Raw genomic sequence first — 22,120 nt, 5'->3', positions numbered from 1 at the left:
TGCGATTCGATTCCACCCTCCTTGCTCTGCTGCTTCAAATCCTTAATTGTTTGATACAAATGATCGAACCCTTCTACCTTCTTGGCCGGAAGAGTGGAAACTTGACTGTTCACTGAGATTCCGGGGAGAGCGGGACAAGGCTTGGTAAATCAGGCACTCCGAAGTAACGTTCTACGTTCTGTGTTGTCGGGTATTTTCCCCAGACCGATAGAATATCCTCCATTGCCGGATCTAGGTCTAGATCGCCGTTAACCATGGTTACTGTGGGGTAGGCGGTTCACGAGAAAGCGTCTTTGCAGTTCGGTGCCAGCACTGAGTTCTGTCCTCTTTCCTTCGTTGAAAACCTTGGAGATGCGTTGAACGCCTAAGCTTCCAACTGTCGACCCTACTCTAGCCCACTACCTCCAGCTGTCCGTTCCTTGTCGCGATCCACTGGTGACTGTCCGCGCTGCAGTTCAGACCAGGGGCTTGACTGTATTCCTTACCTCATCCTGTCGGCCCTGAGTCCTTTCTGAAGCCCTGCGCCCGAACCCTTTCCTGCGGCTCCATCCTCCAAAAATTTTGAACTTTTACCAATACTATTCTTTTTTTTGTGAGTAAGGTTCGCCATTTTATTACCGAAATAGAGCATTACAAGTGATAGTTCTTTGTATTACTGGCCTTCCCGCTAGGAAATCAACCCAGTACCATAGATTGAGAAGCTTGAGATTATATATATCTCATTTCAACAATTTAAGAGACAAAAAGAAAGAGTTGCCACAATTGACATGGAGTTCCAAGGGTACAAAAACATAGAGGCCATGCTCTGCAGAGCTATGCAAGCTGGACCATAACAAAAATAGACCACCATAACAAAAATAGACGACAATTTACAATTAAGACATGAAATAGGATTGCCTAGTACCCTGTAAGTGCCACAGAATGAGCGACAAAAATTGAGCAACGCTAAGGAGCCCCTTCGACATACCACAAGCAGTAATAGCCCATTAACCTTGAACAACAATAGCCCATAAACCAGAGCCCTTAATATTAATTTTATATCACTTAACCAAATCAAAATATTTTTATTTTATTAATAAAATAATTATTATTTTATTTTATTTTTATATAATTTAATTCGGTCACAGTATTAAATTATAACATCTATAATTAAAAAATCCCTCTGACCCAATCAAATTATATAATAAAATAATATATTCTATTATAAAAACACAAAATCAACCTTAATCATTACCTAATTTGGGTTGAACTCACCTATAAAATGAAACCTAATAGATGATTTCCCATCTCCGATCATTATCTGTATCACTTAGGTCGCTCTCGCTCGCGGATTCTTGTATGCATTAGGAATCGGTTCGGCTGGTCATTTCGTCTTCTCGTTTAGGCATTTCGTCCTTTCGTTTAGGTATGTTAAAGGTATTTATACTTTATATTTGTTTTTAGTGTGATTTTTTGGATTTTTTAGTATAATTTTTTGGATTTTTTAGTATTAGAATTTGTTTTATATTTGTTTTTAGTGTGATTTTTTGGATTTTTTAGTATAATTTTTTGGATTTTTTAGTATTAGAATTTGTTAAAAAATGTTGAGGCTAAATTTTGATTTGTGTTATTTGCTGAAATTTTGATTTGTGTTATTTACACTGGTTTTTTGATTATGTATATAGATTCAGCACTCTGAAAAACTTTTTAGGGCATTTTCATTGTACAAAGATTACCCATCACTTGTGATTTCACATTTTACTAAATTCCTGTTTAATTTTAAAATAATTAAACTCAAAAACCTATGAGAAAAACTTTCAAAAAAATCTCATTAAAATCAAATCGTTTTGATTTCAGCGACGCTCTCCCAGTCCACTCCTCAGTTTTAGTGCTTTGTAAAATAATTTAGGGTTCGAAAGATTTTTAGAAACCGCCATATCCATGTTTCTATATACTTTTGTTACAGGATTTGATGGCTTTTGTGAACTAATTTTTAAAAACGACGCTGGTTCTGATGTATCCGGTTCACAATAGTACTTATGTTCGGTTTGAAATATTCGTGTGCCTTTAATTTGTTTTATTGTGTTGCATTGAAAATAGGGTTTGCACATTTGTTTGTTGTTGGAGAGCGGCATTTGCCCTTTGTATTAAGGGAAAGAAAAAGATTGCTATGGCGCCAACCCAATTCCAACAAAACCCAACTGCAACTAAACAGAGTCGGCAAGATTCAGACAAGACCGGAAAATTCCACCCCAAGTCGCAATCTGATAATTTTATTCAGCGTCAGAAAGACAAGTTTTATTCACTACAGCAGGGTGGTCGGACAGTGGCAGGATATGGAGCTGAGTTCATGAAATTGCTGAAATATGTAGATGGTGTCTCTGATGAAAAGGTAAAGGTAAACATTTTCATAAGTGGACTAAACCGAAGGATAGGTTCTTGTGTCGACATTCTGGAGCCCTGTACCCTGAGGGTAGCAATGCGAAAAGCAGTGCTTATTGAGGAGGAAACGATAGAAAGAAAAGGAAGACTGGAGGATCCCTATGTTTTCGATCAGACTGACAGATTCTGCTGCGAGTACCTGCCTGATCTTTTTTTTCAGCGTCAAGTGAATAAGCTTTTTTCCCTACAACAAGGTCATCGGGCAGTGACAGAGTATTGCGACCGGTTCATGGCATTAAGCATTTATGTACGTTGCCTCACCGTGGACCAGATATTGCTCAACAGGTTCATAATGGGACTGAAACAACAGTTACGACCGATTGTTCGCATACTGGAGCCATCAACCTTTGAAGAAGCGGGCTGTATAGCATTGCATGTTGAACAGCGACAAGAAGACCCTCATGTGAACTTTGAAGGACTACTCCAGGAGACCTCGAAACTTCGTTCTCGGTGGAGGGAAGACCCTTCTGTGAACTTTGAATCACTGCTCGAGGAGACCCTGAAACTTCGCTGTTAGTGGAGGGAACCATAGCATAATTATAGAAATCGGAAACCACTCCCTGCAGAGTGGCCAGTCTCTGTTCTTTTCTGTTGTCTTTGATGATGAATAATGTAGGCACATTGATCTTTGAATTGAATCTTTTGTGTGCAGCAAGTGACCCTGTCAACCTTGTCTTTTAACTTCTATATGCTAGTGGTAGCATATAGAGACTCTCATGACTTTATCTTTCTTAAATGATACTATTGATTTGTGTTATTCCTGAGTTTTAGAACTAGCAATAGAATAAAAACAAATACTTAGAGACTGGTACCTAGACCTAGAATGTTCTTCATGTCATAAGATAAAATGTTATGTTATGGTTGCTATTATGTTTAATTATGACCATTGTCATTGTGTTATAAGTGAAAACTTATGAGTTGAAGATAGAAGAAAGACAAATACTCAGAGTTTGGTGTCTAGACCTCGTATAAGATCAAATGTTATTTATGTTGTTATATTGGATTATGACCATTATGGGGTGTTGATGAATAAAAACAAATATTTAGAGACTAGTAGCTAAACTTAGATTTTTTTCATAAGATCATATCTTATATGGTTGCTGGTCTATTTAATTATGACCATTGTCATTGTGTTATGAGTGAAAATTTCTGAGGTGTAGATGAATAAAACAAATACTTAGAGACTGGTAGTTAGATCTCGAATGCTTAAATGAGTTTGATTGTGAGGTGTAGATGAGTTTGATGGTGTGAAATTCTGTTTTTATTAAGTTTTTTGTTTAAATGTTATAGAAAAAGGTTAAGGGTGGAAGTTAACTGTGAGAATAAAATCAAAAAGCTTTTCCACAATTTTCAGCAAAATCTTGATGATCTTGATGACAACATCTTACAGTTAAGCAAATTAGACAAATTATTTTTCCATCCAACATTAAGACTAACCCAACATAAAATCATATGTTATGGTTGATGTTCTGTTTAATTATGACCATTCTCATTGTGTTATAAGCTAAAACTTATGAGATATAGATGAGTTTGATTGTATGAAATTAAGTCTTTGTTAAGTTTTTGGTTTAAATGTTATGGAAAGAGTTTAAGGGTGGAAGTTAATTGTGGGAATAAAACCAAGAAGCTTTCACACAATTTTCTGCAAAATTTGGATCACAACATCTCACGGTTAAACAAATTAGATTTTATTTTTCCACCCAACATTAAGACTAACCCAAAGGAAGATCATATGTTATGGTTGATGTTCTGTTTTATTATGACTATTGTCAATGTGTTATAGGTGAAAACTTATGAGGTGTAGATGAGTTTGATTGTGTGAAATTCAATCTTTATTAAATTTTTGATTTAAATGTTATAGAGAGAGGTTAAGGGTAGAAATTAATTGTGGAAATAAAATCAAAAACCTTTCACACAATTTTGACAAAATCTTAGTAACAACATCTCACAATTAAACAAATTTATTTTCCATCCAATATTATAATATAACCCAACAAAAAAATCAATTTAATAAAAAAATATAACTTATAAAACCTAAGTTTTATTATAATGTTTAATGATTTTAACTAAATAACTTTTACACAGACTGATAAAACCAACCTAGCATATGAAATATGTCTACTACTCTCTTATTTCTGAAAAGCCAACTTATATGTCCCCTGGTTTATGTCTCACTGGTTTTTATATTAGAAAGAAGTTTTAAATCTGAAATAGAAACATTGCTGGTATTTCTTTTTCTTTCTGACAAAATTTCTTTTTTATTTCCGGAAAAATGATATATGAAATTTGATACAGAGCCTACTTGTTTTCCTGGATACCGTCAGGTGATTTTAATATGGGTAAAAAGTTGTAAATTTTAAATTGAAATACGGATGGTTTTTCTTTCTTAATTCTGAAGATGTAACACATAACAGTGTAACACTGGTTTTTATTTGGGAATTATTTATATTTTATTTTTTAAAATTTGAATTTTTTTATTTGAAAAAATAAATTAGTTTTTATTTTTAAATATCTGTTGTTTTGGAGTTTATATGAGAAGTTTTAAATCTCAAATTTTTAAATATTTGTTGCTTTGGAATTTATATGAGGGAAGTTCTAAATCTCAAATTTAATTTGAATTATAATCGGAAAAGGAGGTGCTATTGTCTTTTTAGCGAGGGGATTGTTGGAAAGTTGGGTCAGCTCATCATCAATTTGAGTCCGAAAAAGACTAAATTACAAAGAGAGAAAAACAAAGAAGTAATGATCTCATAGACTATTTTTAATCTCGTGGACTTTAAAATGATTTCATTTCATTTCACAGTAATTTTCTTTTATTTTAGAAAACTTAATAAACATATTGGGCAGAAATCTTGGATTTATTTTTATATTAGATAGGAACTTTGGTTTTGAAATAGAAAGCCAATTTGTTTATTTCTTTCCTTTTTGTTTTAAATCAATAGGAATTTTATATACTCTGCCCCAAAAAAAATATAGCTGAGATTGATATCAACCATTATCATTATAAAAGGAATTAATTTTTTTTGCACTTTCCAAAATGTATGGTTGAGATTGATTTCAATCAGCCTCACATACCTATTATGCTGATTGGATTTGGCAGCTTAACGAGACTCTGCATATTATTTTATTGTATGGTGAATCACATTCGTGTCAAATATTCGCAGCATATCTTCATCCGCACTCCCACGTGGGCCTGGCCTTATTCATTCTCCAGTTAAAGCTATCAATAGACTAAGGTGAAGTTCTTTTTTAGCTCGGGATCATTATAATGTTTAATGTCCTAAGCATCCAAGAGGGCATCACAAAAGGCAATTCTTTGTACCAGCAGAAGTTGCTTGTAAAGCCATTGAATTTCTTCGTGTACCTTCAGCATTTGAATAGTTATACTCATTTTCAATTTTTTTTTGGGTTCAATTTGGGTTTTGTTTGGAAAATAGTTAAAATTGATGAAGCATTAAAGTTACTAAATATTTTGATACTTTGCTCTGATAAATACTTTGATACTCTTCATGGTGGATGATATGGTAAAAGTCAGCAAAGTTTTTTTCTCTGACATTTAAACTTGATGCTTAAGCGTGAAGCCTACTCAGAGTCAACCATATTCTAGATTTGGATATGTAGCCAAAGACAAAGTAATGCTTCATGAGCATGCTTTTTGGTTGGTGGTCTTAAAACACCACTTGCAGAAGTTTGTGGTCATTTATAAACCATTATCAGGGAACACTTCCACTAGCAAAAGACTTAAACTTCTAGCCAGATTTGGTATTATTCAAGGCACTGCATTAAATGTTCTAGAGTTGGTGGTCAACCTTAAACTACCACTAGTTGAGAGCTTCAGTTCTCCTACCTTATACCATGATTTCCAAGAGCAAATTCAGCAAACTTTTGCCATGCATTTTTGCATTTTTGTATCACAACTCTCTTCTTGGACCCATATACACCCCTTTCGATTAAGTGGGGAAATTTTGGACACCTAATCCGCTAAGAGTTATGCTGTGGAATATGAATAGTTGGTGAAGTCCAAGAGACCTCTTAGAATATGAAAACCAAGAGTCAAAAAATAATGCATTATTGTGTAAATCTTTCTAATAGAAAGCATCTCATGTTTATCTAATCTTGTCTATCAATTTAGTGTGACTTTAACAATATTATAAAGGATTTTGAAGCCTAAAGTTTAATGACAGTACATACATGTTATGCTAATTGGGACTAGCAAAGACTAGCTAGTCACTAGACAAATTACGTAAAAGAACATGATTGTGTAGATTCTATAGAAAGACCTAAAAAACCATGAAACTCTTAAAAAAATCAATTGAGGAGAGAGGAAGGAACACCAAAGTTAGTTGATGTCCTTACAGACTCCAATGGAGGGGAGTCTTATGTTGGTGCATTTGAAGTCTAAGGTCTGGAAGATTGATTTTCTCTTGTTCCTCCATTTCCTTATTGCCATGATTGTTTTAATAATAGAGGGACTGACCACAAAACTTTGGGTTAGCATGGTGATATTGAAGCGAAGAGTGGCACATTCAACTTCCAATTTTCTAACCCGCCTCTTGATTTCGACCATACCTTTATTATGCCTCTTTGCTTTGAAGCTAAGCATTCATGCTCTTGTAGCTCTTGCTAGAGAGATAGTAAAGAGGCTCGGATGTCCTTTATCTCAATGTCATGTTGGTGCATGACGGCCCATAGCTTGTCCCTGTTATACATTCGAGCTAGTTGAGATATACATCTCAAGATAAAGAGGTTGAAATGGAGGACAAGTTGAAACAAGACACCAAACATAGATGAAAATTAGGGGGCGGTTGAGATCCCCCTAGTCCAATCACATGGTTGAATCTTTTTTAAGGTAAAGGGCCATCGAATCACAATGAGTTAGCCTACGAAGGAATCACAAACATATGATCAGGCCTAGATAGGTAAGTTTCCTTTGTATGAGCCACCAAAAAACATTCACATAAATGGACAAGCAAATATGAACCGTGAACCTTTGATCAACCCCAAATCAACAAGCCACCTCTGTAATAACCACCTAAAAACCTTCACAAGAGACAAGTGAGATAAGTAAAGAAAGAAACAACAAACAACACAAAGAAGGAAGACACAAAGAAGATACCTATAACCTCGTGGAGAAAAGATAACACAAACTACACCCTCATCCAAAACCAGTGGAATTCCAACTACTTCCAAATGAAAATGAGCCAAGCAAGCCATGTCTATCCCAACTATAAAGTTCCATTGCCCGATGTTCTTGAGTTATTCATTCTATCGTTATCATGCAAAATAAGGACATCAATTTAATAATTGCAGCATTGGTTTGGCATTGCGTTGGTGTGAGGTCATTGCATCACTTTGAGGCATATATATTTCCATTCATGACTTTATATAGGAGCTAACAGGTTGTTAAATTAGGATATGACATGAGTTGGTAGCCATCCATTCTTAAGGTATTGGTTTTTTGATAAAGCTTACCATGAATTTTTTTTTTCCTTACTACAAACCTAATTTTTCATTTTTCTTTTTATAAGTAGTAATACTTTGACATCTAAAATGTTTTAGAACACTTGTCTAAATTTGGTGAAACTTGATGAGAAAATCCACTCTGATTAACTTAAATTAACTTTAAGAGTGAAAAAATAAAACTATTTAAACTTTTTGAAAATAATATAAGTTTTTATTACGTTATTAGAGAGTTTTTAAATTCTAAATATAAATAGACTTAATATTGGAGTTGTTTTTAGTGTGATTTTTTGGAAGTTTTTCTAGTAAGTTTTTCTGGTTTAATTTCTCTAAAATCTGGTAAGAATTTATTGAAATTACACACTTGAGGGTAACCCCGCATAATAGAGTTTTTAAGGTGTTGAATACCAGTTTAAATAACACAAATCAAGATTTCACCTCAAAAATTTCTACCAAATTCCAACACAAAGTCCAAAAAATCACATAAAACTCTTTTGATATTTCCTAAAAATATAAAATAAGCTCCGCAATAATTACCACTCACATACATTTCCAATAAATGAAACAAAGTTTTCAATGTTGAAATTATTGATACTGGTTGATGTTAAACGAATCCCAAGATCACGATTTTAAAGTTTTAAAGTAGGAAAAATAGGTGGTGCGTGTGAAATATTGACACATGTAATTGATGATAAACAATTCCCAAATTGGTGATTTTACACTGCATTTTAAAGTTGTCAGATTTTACTAATTTAGAAACTGTATTTATGGTTTTTAGTATGAAAATATTAATATTAATTCCAAAGTTGGTAACTGCCTATTGTTAATGATCAATAAAATAAAATAATAATATCGTATTACATTTCAAAGATTTCGGAGACTTCTCTTATTGCGTTGTTGTTTATATATATATATATATATAATATAATATGATGTTTTAAGGTTTTTAAGTAATTATATATTGGTTTTCTATAACAAAGAGAAATCAGTTTTATTTGAGACAATATAACAAATATATAAGAATATTGGGTATGATAATTTTGAATGGATGAAAGTTAATTTTAGTTGTGATGTTAAGTAAATTTGGGTATGATAATTTTGAATGGATCAAAGTTAATTTTAGTTGCCATATTAAGTAAATTTAATTTGAATGGATTTATAAAAAATAGTATATAATTTTGTTAAATTATTAAGAATTTAGAATGTAAATCAAAGAAGTTTAAGGGAAATAATGGTTAATGTTTAGATCTTAAATTATTTATCTATTGTCTAAGGTAAAGTTACTATTTAGTATAGTTACTTAGTAGAATTAGGGCATATTAGGCATAGGGTAAGGATTGATTTAGGTTTCTTAAATTTATTTTTTAAGGAATTCTACTTTTTGAGGAAGATCAATATCTAAACAAAGATTGTGCTATCTCTTTTAGGTGGATTCATCATTTTTTAAACCATAACTAAGAAAAATATATTAATTTATATTTGCAAAAAACCCTATAGCACTGCATTATATTAATTTAATAGGGTATTTCATTTAGCCTTAATAGGATCCTCATGACTTTGCATATCTCATGAGCTTTGGCATCATTCATAATTGCATTGTCAAGAAATAACACATGAATAAACAATAGCAACAATTAGACAAAAAAAGCTTCAAGCCATACTCATATATCCACAATAAAATTACAAATATATAGTGCAATGAGTGATGTCATCTCATAGAGATATTTGCTCCAAATCCTAATGACTTGCATGGTGACTCAGTGAAGCAATCTTAACTAAATCAAGTAGTCATTGCTAGAGGATAAATATCTATTTATCCTAAATGAATAATACAATTTAAACATGTTAAGAAGACTTAGTGAATGGTAAAATAAGTCATAAGCTAACACTCAATCCCTAAATCATAAGTCTATATGTTTTGTATCAACTAAACAATAACCATTAATGCAAAATCTAATATGCTAAGTCATTTAAAAACCTTTGATCTGAGCTTCAATGAAAATTTTGACTAAAAAACCATCAAAACTAGATGTTGTGTGTTTCATTTGAAATGAACTGAAAAAGAGTTGAAATCTGGAAGTGGAAAACTATCAATGTCTAAGCATTTCCTAATTACTTGATATTATGATCATTTTTCAAGCACATGAAACATTGAAGTTCTCTTTGAATCTAGTGGTTTTGGAAGACCACTAACAAATTTTGACACTTTTAGGTGTCAAACAACATCCAAATGTATCCCAATTGGATCCTAAAGAGTTAGGTAAGAGGACCACAAATTGGATGTTCGCAAATGGTGATTTGACAATGAAGTTTCAAATTCCATGCTAAAGTTTTCCCTGAATTGATTATCAAATCCATCCAATGCTCTTGTTGTTGTTGTTGCCTCCCAATTGATGTTGTCTCCCATTATGTTTATTTCAGAGAAACTTGGTCATGCCCAGGCTTTAATATGTTTTGTTTCACATATATAAATATATGGTGTTAAATGGCACTTGAAACATTGATTGAATTGTGTTGAAGGAAATGTAACTAGGTTCAGTCTTCCTAAATGTACTTTTGATCTTTGTATTTATTCAATAAAAGAAATAGTATTTTTATAATATATTTCAATGAGTTTCTTGCTCATTGACGTAGGTCAAGCACATGTTTAAGTGCTTCTAGGAAGTCAAAAGGTCAATGTATTTATGTAAGACCCTTAGAGGGCATGTTACACTATGTATAAAAATTGTATAAGGTCAAAGGAATACCTCCAAGCCAAGTGCAAGTCCTCTCCATGCAACAACATCCTCAAAAAGAAGCAAAACAATGAAGAAAGTTCATGTCAACCTAAAGACAACAAGTCGGCCTCAAGATTGCCTAAAGGAGGGATAGTCCTCTATATATAGAGGTTGTCCACTCCCTCTCATTATCCACCAAGCATCTTTGAAATCAGCAAAGGATAGAAGCCGAGAAGAGAGAGGAAAAGACAAGTCTAAACAGTCTCCTAAGTGCAACGAAGAAAGGAGAAGATAAAGTGAAGGCGTAGGACTGTTTCTAGGGCTAGAAACAGTCACACATGTGAAGAAAGGGAGAGTAAATCTGCAGGTATAGAAACAACTAGAGAGCATTCCAAGAATCATTATTGGTTGGGTTAGAAATTAGGCCTACAAGTCCTCCCAAGTCAAACAAAGAAGTCTCTCTCAAATGAAGGTGAAAGGACCCTAAACTACAAGGATCTTTTCCACATGTGCGAAGAATTTAGGGATGATGTACAATCATATCGAGTCTACTCCTGCATCTCAAGAAACATCTCGTTTGGTCAAAGAAGGAAGGAGTCTACTTGAGAAAAGGACATCACTAAGTATAGAAGAGTAACATCTCATATAAAGCTCTCTCAATAAAGGTATATCTCTAAACAAGCAGCAAAGAAGGAGGATGAAGTGATGGGGAGAAAATTGTCGGAAGAACGAAGTCTATGTGCATGGAACAAAGTGTAGAAAAGAGGAGAAGACTTGACTTTTGCTTGGAGGACATTCTAATCAAGGGTCTAGGGTTTGGGCATGATCAATAAGAAGCTTCAATCAAGGGTCTAGGGTTTTCCTCTCTAAGAGAAAGAGAGATTTTGGCCCATGGCAAAGAGCCAACATCTGTGTTCTTGTATTTATGGTTTTGGTAGAAGTTTGATGAAACACACACACTAATAATAAGAAGAAGATCAAGCTAAGATAATTGTAAAAGTGCTTCACAAATTATTATCAAAAAGTGAAGAATGCTAACATACATCATTTCCCTTCATTCTTCAACATGGTATGGGAGCTAAGGTGACACAAAAAGGCAAGGGCATCTCAAGAACACTCATCAAGGAAGAACATATACAAAAGTTGAAGCATCTAGCCAAGAAGTCTCAATCACTTCAAGGATAAGAAGATATACCATCTGTCATTCATCAAGGAAGACTACAAGGCAAGAAGAAGAGCCTTACATAAAGGTACCTACAAGAAGAGAAAATCAAAGAAGGACCTACATCAAGATACAAGTCATCAAGAAACTCCCATCATCAATTCAAGTCCACTTGGAGAAAGCAAATTGAAGAACATCAAGATCTAAGGAAGGCAAGCCATCAAGTCTTCAAGGAGAAAACAAGTCTACTACATTTCAAAATATATCAAGTATATGTCCCCTTCTAAATATACATCAATGTCCCTTTTCAAGGAAAGAAATAGATTGGTTACTAGGTAACAATAACATTCTTGCATGGAATAAGAGGACTGATTTACTTCTCAATGAGAATGAACTTCTAGAACACATCAAAGGGAATATAACTATCCCTGCTAAGGAACAAACTCAAGCCTTAGCCAAGTACAATAAGGATGAGACAAGAGCTCGAAGGATTTTAATATAATCCATCAAGGACTCTCTCATTCCTTATGTCTCCAAACTTGAAACATCAAAAGAAATCTATGATAAACTAGTAGAGCTATTCTTGGTAAGCACAGTTGGATAAGTGATAACTCTTCGAAATGAATTGTACAAGATGAAGATATCAAAGGAAGGAATAGCTCCCTACTTCATGAATATCTTTGAGATGATGGATCAACTTCAAGAGCTAGGGGAAGTCATTTCTGATAGAGAAATGAAAACCGTAGTACTCAAAGCTCTACCGAAGGATTGGGGCAACTTCACATAAAGCATATAAGCCAAGAAGGAAGCCACCCGACTAAGTGAAATGTGGTCTCTATGCAAGATACAGGAAACAAGACTTAAAGCAAAGGAAGATGTGGGATCAAAGGAGCAAGCATTTGCTACCATGGCCAAGAGAAATGGAAAATTTGCCAAATTTGGTCCACGAAGAACAAACAACAAAGATATGTCCAAAATTCAATGCTATGGATGCCAAGAATATGGACATTGCAAGAGGAATTTTCCTAAAATAAATAAGGACAACAACAACAAAAGAAAAAGCGAAGAAGCTCATGTGACTCAAGAAATGAAAGAAGAATAAAAGAAGCAAAAGAAGGAAGATCCTCCGGATCTCTACTATGACTAAGTCCAAATCTTTACTTAAAGTCTTCTTTCAAATTTTAGAGTGGGATAGGAGGATGTAGGAATATAATAAAATTGCATGGCTAGAAACATCTTCTGGAATCCATAAGAATGAAGTACATAGAGTTCTAAATACTCATGTAGAAAGATCATTTATAAATGAGAACAAAATTCATGGCTAGAAATATCTTCTAGAATATAGGAGCATGGTAGATATAGCTCAAGATATTCATGTAGAAGGAGCATACCTAGAATATGGCCTCATCCATAATGAAATAAAATTGATCATGATTAAGAATCTTAGAATACCTCCATCATCAAAATGAAAGAAACATTTTGCAGGGTAAGGGTCTTTAAGATCCTATGATGGAATCTTCAAAAGAATATTCATAAACAAAAGCAGATGTCTCATTGGGAATCCCATTCATGGGATTCAAGGAAGGGATGATATGCAGGCAAGTTAAGATGAAGCAGTAAGGGCCACACCAAGGACAACAAAATGAAGCTAATATGATCAAATGAGAATAAAGATGAGGTATGTATGCATCAAGTTTAGTCGTGTTATCATTTGTATATTATTGAGCCATGGGAATAGTTCTATGACATGATCATGTAGGAAAGAATCTCTTTCACCAATGACATGCTCGAAGGCATGTACTACAATGCAATGAAGGTCAACAAAATAAATACTCACATAAGAAGTATAATATTTTTGACTAAGAAGCAAGTGAAGAAAGAATGTTGACTAGTCCTAGAAGCAAGCAATGAAGAAGTGCTCTCACGAGGAGCATAAGGTGGTTGACTAATCTATCCAAGAAGAACCAATTGAAGAAAGAGATCAAGCAGCTGGAGGACCCATGAACAAGAAGTTGTTGATGCATGGACAAGTCCCTAGCTAAGAGGGAGTTATAACAAGTTCCCAATTACAAAGTAACTTGGACAAGTACCTTGTTAGAGGATACTTTGGCATGTCTTCCTCAATTGAGACGAAATAATAGACACAAATTTTTATCTTCACTTGGGAAGAAAGAATGAGAGGATTAGGTAATAATTTGGCATTTGATACTCTTTAAGGATGAGTAGGGCATCCAAGACAATAGTAGGCAAGAGGACCAATATTCTTGGAGGGCTGGGAACCCAAGATAAAAATATTCCTAGAAGGTCATATTCAGTGAACACCCACGTGGGTATGTACCTTGAGAGACAATGATTAAGGTGTTTATAATTCATTGGTATCGCCAACATTGTGCTATGATATATTGATAGATAGAGTTGTCAGTCAAGGCCTTGTTGTGGAAACAATGTTGGTAACTATGATGCTATAACAGATGGATTGCCAATATGATTTCTCTTATGTGAGTTATTCAAGATTGAAACATAGCCAAACACCTTGTAATGTTGTATGAATACCTCCCTAGCTAAGAGGAAGTGTTGAAGGAAATGTGACTAGGTTCGATCTTCATAAATGTAATTTTGATATTTTTATTTATTCAAGAAAATAAATATTATTTTTATAATATATGTCAATGAGTTTCTTGCTCATTGAAGTAGGCCAAGCACATGTTTAAGTGCTTCTGGGAAGTCAAAAGTTCAATGTATTTATGTAAGACCCTTAGAGGGCGTGTTACACTATGTACAAAAATTGTATAAGGTCAAAGGAATACCTCCAAGCCAATTTCAAGTCCTATCCATGCAGCAACATCCTCAAAAGGAAGAAAATCAATGAAGAAAGTTCAAGTTGGCCTAATGACAGCAAGTCGACCTCAAGATGACCTAAAGGAAGGAGAGTCCTCTATATCTAGAGGTTGTCCATTCCCTCTCAATATCCATCAAGAATCTTTGAAATCAACGAAGGATAGAAGCCGAGAAGAGAGAGGAAAAGACAAGTCTAAAGGGTCTCCTAAGTGCAGCGAAGAAAGGAGAAGATAAAGCGAAGGTGTAGGATTGTTTCTAGGGCTAGAAATAGTCACATGTATGAAGAAAGGGAGGGTAAATATTTGGGTATAACAATAGCTAGAGAATAATCCAAGAATCATTATTGGTTGGGCTAGAAATTAGGCCTAAAAGGCCTTCCAAGTCAAGCGAATAATTCTCTCTCTCAAACGAAGCTGAAAGGACCCTAAACTACAAGGATCTCTGCCACTCATGCAAAGAATTTAGGTTCGATGTACAGTCATATCGAGTCTACTCCCACATCTCAAGAAACATCTTGTTTGGTCAAAGAAGGAAGGAGTCTACTTGAGAAAATGACATCACTAACTATAGAAGAGGAACATCTCATATAATGCTCTCTCAAGAAAGGTCTATCTCTAGAGAAGCAACAAAGGAGGAGGATTAAGTGCTGGGGAGAAAAGTGTCGGAAGAAGGAATTCTATGTGTCAGGAACAAAGTGCAAAAAGGAGAGGACTTAACTTCTACTTGGAGGACATCCTAGTCAAGGTTCTAGGGTTTGGCAGTGATCAATAAGAAGCTTTAATAAGAGAAACTTACCAAAGGGTTTCCCTCTCTAAGAGACAAAGGTTTTGGCCTTGGCAAAGAGCCAACATCTGTGTTCTTGTCTTTATGGTTTTGGTAGCAGCTTGATGAAACACACACACTAATAAGAAGAAGAAGATCAAGCTAAGATAATTGTAAAAGTGCTTCACAAATTGTTATCAAGAAGTGAAGAATCCTAACATACATCATTGCCCTTCATCCTTCAACAAATTGCAGAGAATTAGAGTGGTTATTTGGACAGTGTCACAGAGAAGCATGATGCCATCTTAAGTGAGGAGTGAAGTGATCAAGATCAGATAATCCATATAGCCGAGAGTGCACTCTGTTTATATTTTTTTATTATCTATTATGGATTGAGGAGACGAATTTATTTGTTGCTAGCTAACGCTGGGACTATTTGTTTAAAGAAGCTGAAATTATTGAATAGAGTTGAGCCTCATCTTATACAATTTCGTTGTGGAAGAATGAGTAGTTTCGGTGAGTTTGAATTGAAGAATGAATTGAAGGTTGTGGATCCAGTTTGAAATATTGTGAAAAGGGAGGTCCTTTGTGATATTATGAGTTTGTTGCCTCAATCAAGTTGTTTCCTACAATAAGTGGGTACTTATATATTTCAAATGTTAGTGCCTCAATCAAGTTGTAGCCTAAAGCAAGTTGGTGCTTGCATATTTTTGAGGTTGGTGCCTCAATCAAGTTGTAACCTAAAGTTGGTTGGTACCTCAATCAAGTTGTAGCCTAAAGTTGGTTGGTGCCAGTGAATTATTGTAATAAAAGGCTGGAGAATAAAATAATAAGATTTGTGATTTTCTCCTACAAGGGTTGATTCCACTTATATCTGGTGTCCTTGCATATTTATGTGATGATTGATTATGTTGATACGTTGTTATGAACTCAATTATGATGAATTGTTAAGTTTCGTTAAATTATCCATTACATTAATTCACCCCCTCCCAATGTAACCATAATTCTAACAATTGGTATCATAGTGAGTTCCTTCAGGGACAGATAATAATTGGAAGGTAAGGAACATGGCTTATCTTAGGGGATCTTCTTCAAGCAAGGCTCCACAGTTTGATTGATCAAACTATGCTTTCTAGAAAATAAGAATGAGCACCTACATTATGCATTTAGGTATTGATGTCTAAATGGTTGTTGAAAATGGTTATCAAGTTCCTGCAACTCCTATCGATTCAGTTGGTAAAGCACTCTATACATTTAATGCCATGGAAAAGCATGCAATTTTGGATGGTTTATCATATATCGAATTTGTCAAAGTAATGCATTGCAATTCAGCGAAAGATCTTTAGGACAAGCTTAAAAGTTGTTATGAAGGAGATGACAAAGTAAACGAGGACAAGCTACAAACATGTAGAGGTCTGTTTGAAAGTTTGAAAATGGAAGAAGATGGAAATATTGCCTCATATTTCCTTCAAGTACAAATAATATTCAACACAATCAGAGGTCTCGATGAGACGGTTAAGGAAGCTAATATTGTTCGTAAATTATTAAGATATCTTTCTTCAAATTTTAATCCTTAAATTTCAACCATTGAGGAGATATGTCACATCCAAAATTTAAGCATGGATACCCTTCACGGAACTCTTACTACATACGAACTAAGGACAAAAAAGGAGAAGACAAGATCCAGAGAAGTTGCATTCAAAGCAACCAAGGAAAGGACCAAGCATAAGTTTTAGAAATACTTCAATCATGAATCATATAGAGAGGAAGCCAAATTTGTAAGAAAGATAAAAGGAGGAACTAGAAAGTTCAAAGTTAAGATTTCATTTAAATGTTTTGAATGTGGTAGAATAGGACACTACACATCTAAATGCCTTTATGCAAAATTAAATTATAGTGATGATGATGCAAAATTGAAATTTAATGACCATAAAAGAAGATGAAATATCAAAAAGAGAAGTTTGTACTCCAAGGACGATAGTGATTATGAAAGTAATAAAAGTATGTATGATAATGAAAGAGGAGAGATTTTATTCATGGCTATGAGTGATCAAAATATTGAAGAAGAGATTGAACCAGAAGTAGAATTTGAAGGAGAACTCATAAGTGCCTTGGAAGAGCTAAGACCTATGAGAAGAAAGGTAGATCAACTAGAACAATAACGACAAGTATATAAGGATAAAGATTATGATGTAGATTATGTCATTCTTCTAAAAATTGAATTCGAAGAAACCAAAAGGATAAAGGTGATTATGTCAAATAAGTTCAAAGAAAAGGAAGAATATTGTGAAAAATTGGAATAAAAAATTGTTCTTTTAAGAAAAGAATTAGAAAAGACACCAGATCCTTTATCAAAACTTGAAGCTTGCTGAAGGTTCTAAGTCATTAGATCACATCCTTAGCCTTCAGATATCACCATTATTGAAGATAGGCCTTTATGAAGATATCCCCAATAACAAGGGAGAGTGAAGTTCATCAACAATAGAAAAGGATAGCATAAAACCCATCAACTACATTCATGCACTCAAAAACAATCCAAGAAAATAGCAAAGACATCTAGAAAAAGCTAAAGAAGATGCATAGAAATCGGCAAAAGGAGAGAATGGTAGTCATGCAAGCACACCAAAAGGTACAAATACCAATATCAATCAACAGTGGTATGACAAATAAGGCAGGAAAAACATAATCAACAAGGCTATTCCTTTCAACACACAATATTCATCTAAACACCAAGCTTTATTTTATGGACATTAATAACAAAGTAACTGATTAAACGAGAATTGTAGCCTCAAAATAAGAACTCTAGCCAAAAAATCCCTAAAAAACATGAAAAAACAACCCAAAAATGAAAAGTGTGTATGTCGGAATGACGTTTTTTGGGTAAATTTTCAACATTTTTTTAAAAATGACAGTAAAAACATTTGTTTTGTGCAAAAAACACCCTGAAATAAAAAAGTGTTGATGTTGACATCAACATGTTTTTTTTGGTTGAAACTTCAATATTTTTAGCAATGACATTAAAAATAAAATACCGTGACTCAAAAAACATTAAAATTCAAATAATTTTCAACAAATATGTTGAAGATAAAATATCACGACTCCAAAAAACCTAAAATTTCCAACAATTTTCAACCATGGCGTTATGACTCTGAAAAACATTATAATTTTGGCATTTTTCAACCATAGGTTAAAAATAAAATATCATGACTCAAAAAAACCTTAAAATTTCAATATTTTCCGGTCATGGAATTAAAAACAAATATCATGATTATAACAAAACCTATATTTTCAACATATTTCGAGATCAAATATTATGACTAAATTAAACCTTAAAAATAAATACCTAAATCAAAAAGTCATTATACCAAATGATAAAAATATAGTTCTTTTAAAATCTTAGCCTAAGACAACTTGGCACATTGCAACAAAAACTTAAAAATCAACCATCAAATTGACACATAGCAAAGGCGTCTTGACCCATTGCAATTGAAGCTTAAAAATCAACCATCAAATTAACACATAATGGAGGCAAATTTTATTCATTGTAACGAAAATTGAAAAATCAACTATCAAATTGACACATATTGGGGTCGGGTTGCTAGTTGAACATCGACACAACCCCTACAACAAAAAATAAATCAATCAATCAATAAAATTAAAAAATAAAACAAATAAAATTTAAAAAAACAAATTAAATCATCACTGAAGAAAAAATAAAATAAAATAAAAAATAAAATTATATATATATATATATATATATAATGAAATTAAAACATTGAAAAAAGAAAATTAAAAATGACAAAAAAAAGCAAAAAAATCAAATATAAAAAAACAAAGAAAAAAAGCAAAAAAATTAAATAACCTATAAAACGTTGAAAATTCAAACATTAAAACAATAAATTAAAACAAAAATAATATATATATATATATATATATATATTAAAAATCAGCTTGCCACCCCTGCCCAGCCGCGAAGGAGTCACAGACTAGGGCGGGTGCCTTGACCCGCGACCCCTTGGCCATTGGGCGAGGGTGGCAAGTCAATTCCTGGAATCACCATCTGTCGTGCTATGTGTGAGAGGGTGATTCTAAGAATCACCCTCTGTCATGTTGGGGGCCAGAGGGTGATTTTGGGAATCACCCTCTGTCGTGTTAGGGCTAGAGGGTGATCCCCAAAAACACACTTGGTCATGTCGGGGCTAAAGGTTGATTATGGGAAACACCCTTTGCCATGTTGGTGGAGAGATGGCACTATGGGTGATTCCCATAATCACCCTCCACCGTGCTGGGGACTAAAGGGCGATTCCCATAATCACCCACTACCCATGTACATGTATTGTACAGGGCATCCAGGAGGGCGCAATGCAAAACAAACACCAAAAGGGCACAATGGAGGGCACACACCATGAGGTATTGTATGGAATTTGAATTTTTTTTATAATTTTGTTTTGATGATCATTCTCATTTAATTTTAAACTACGTAATCTTTTGTATATATGCAATTACACATGTTGTGGAGGGCACCCATGATTCAGAGGAGAGGACGAGGAGGTTGATAGATCGTATATTTGAGCGAGATTGTCTAAATTGATGCAACTTTTTATTTGACAGTTTTTTTAATGTTATATTTACTTTTATCATGATATAAATTTTGGAGATATTTAAAGTAAAACTCTTTATTATGAATTGGTGCATCTTATTATTTGACAACTTTTTATTAAATATTTTAAAATTTTGGACATAAATTAAATGTTGAACTATTTATTATGATTTAATACATGCTAATTTTGGAGTTTATGTACATTTTGCATGGTACGATTTGCATGATGTAAGGTTTGATCCTTAAAACTCGATTTTACATATTTAAGTTCATGAATATCTAGTGCAATGAAAGTAAATTTGCATTTAGTTGGTACATTTTGCTTTCAATCATTCCTATACCTATAATGTTGGTAGATGATTCTTAGGTTGTTTAAAGTTGTTTTGTCTTGACTTATTTAAATTGAATCTATTAAAATTGCAAATTACAAAATGTGGTATGCATTTTGCATTTGAATGAATCAAGTATAATTCGATGTAGATGTCTAAAATAATGATAACTTAAAATTGCATTGTAAAATATGGTACATGTATATTTTTCATTCATGTATAGAAAGGCTACAATGGTTGTCGGTTGATAGTTAGCTTTTAATATAAAGTTGTTTGAATGCACATTTACATAAGTTAGATAAAATTGCATTATAAAACATGGCCCACAATTTGCATGATGCATGCATGGTTTGATGCTTTTAAATGTTTTACATATTTGCATTTAGTTGGTACATTTTGCATTCAATCATTCCTATAATGTTAGTAGATGATTATTAGGTTTTGTTTAAAGTTGTTTTGTCTTGACTTATTTAAAATGAATCTATTAAAATTGCAAATTACAAAATGTGGTCTGCATTTTTCATTTGAATGAATCAAGTATAATTCAATGTAGATGTCTAAAACAATGATAACAATTTGCATGATGCATGTGCATGGTTTGATTCTTTTAAAGGTTTTACATATAATTTAAGTTCATGAATATGTAGAAATGAAAGTAAATTTGAATTTAGTTGGTACATTTTGCATTCAATCATTCCTATAATATTAGTAAATGATTCTTTGTAAATGACTCAACCAACCACAATCACAAATTAACAGAAAAGTAACCGCGCTTGGCTCAAGCAACCACAATCACAAATTAATAAAACAGTAACAACACAGTATACATCACAAATTAACTGAGCATTAAATCTCCAATACAGGTCTACATAACAAGCAGTATAGATATAACTCTGTAACTCAATACAAGACCCAATGAGTATTGCTTTCACATCATCACATTCTCAAGAATGTACAACTTAAGAGTGCACAAAAAGAAATTTTGACAATGTACTTGAACTCGAAGTTCTCAAAGATGAATCCAATTAGAACAAATTGTCGGATAGTTCAATTAAAAAAAATCTAGTGAAATTCCATCTTCAATTGTTCGTTCATGGTCAACTTTTGATATTCTCCATTTTTTTTTTTTTTGGTTGAACTTCTATCAACTTTATGCGCGTTGCACACACCAAGGGACTATATTGACAACTTATGACATTGGGTTGATAGTCTTGAAAGTAAACATTACTCTCAATTTGGTGAGTTTCTTGGAAAAACAACCTTTCAGTATAATAGACCCTCTGTCATATATAAAATCGTTATCATCATAATCTTCCAATAACTTCATCCTTCGTTCAGTGCAACGCATAAAATAATACTTAACATTTTCTATGTTGTTAGTGGGTACAATTACAACAAAAACATCTCCTACACAATAAAACAAGTGTAAATTCATATCATAATTTACATGAAATTAACTTTATCAATATGGACTTTAATCTATTATCTATTTCTAGAGATCTATATTTAACTATTATCTAGATACTTATACACATTGATTTTAAAAACATATATATATATATATATATATATATTGAAATCAATTGAAATGTTACCTTCTCTAACAAGATCAGAAACTCGATCACCATCATATGATACTATAGTTTCTTCTGATTTTCCCCTTTGTATTTAGTTTTGTATGTTCCCAAGGTTTTACATACATATTGTTTTCACAAACATCATTGGATTGTGTGTCCTCTATGCAAATAGGACAAAAACAAGAATATTTTCTTTTATCAAATGCAAACACATTTCGATAATCCTTTGTTTTAATTGAATGCAATTTTCGAGT

General features: G+C 33.3%; 1 protein-coding gene across 1 annotated transcript; it reads left to right on the top strand.

Moving 5' to 3' along the window:
* The first annotated feature begins 1,269 nt into the window (after window positions 1–1,269).
* On the top strand, window positions 1,270–3,210 carry LOC149220388 (uncharacterized). The gene is made up of 2 exons (XM_089382797.1): window positions 1,270–1,405; window positions 2,080–3,210. The coding sequence occupies exon 2, from the start codon at window positions 2,150–2,152 to the stop codon at window positions 2,936–2,938; it is 789 nt and encodes a 262-aa protein (XP_089238923.1). The 5' UTR covers window positions 1,270–1,405; window positions 2,080–2,149; the 3' UTR covers window positions 2,939–3,210.
* The last annotated feature ends 18,910 nt before the right edge of the window (window positions 3,211–22,120 follow it).

Source organism: Pinus tabuliformis, chromosome Q, assembly GCF_031772625.1.
Source record: "Pinus tabuliformis cultivar Carrire ecotype Pingquan chromosome Q, CPIR1, whole genome shotgun sequence".
NCBI classification, from domain to species: domain Eukaryota; kingdom Viridiplantae; phylum Streptophyta; class Pinopsida; order Pinales; family Pinaceae; genus Pinus; species Pinus tabuliformis.
Note: the sequence above shows the minus strand (reverse complement) of the source record. Positions and strands in the feature narration are given on the sequence as shown.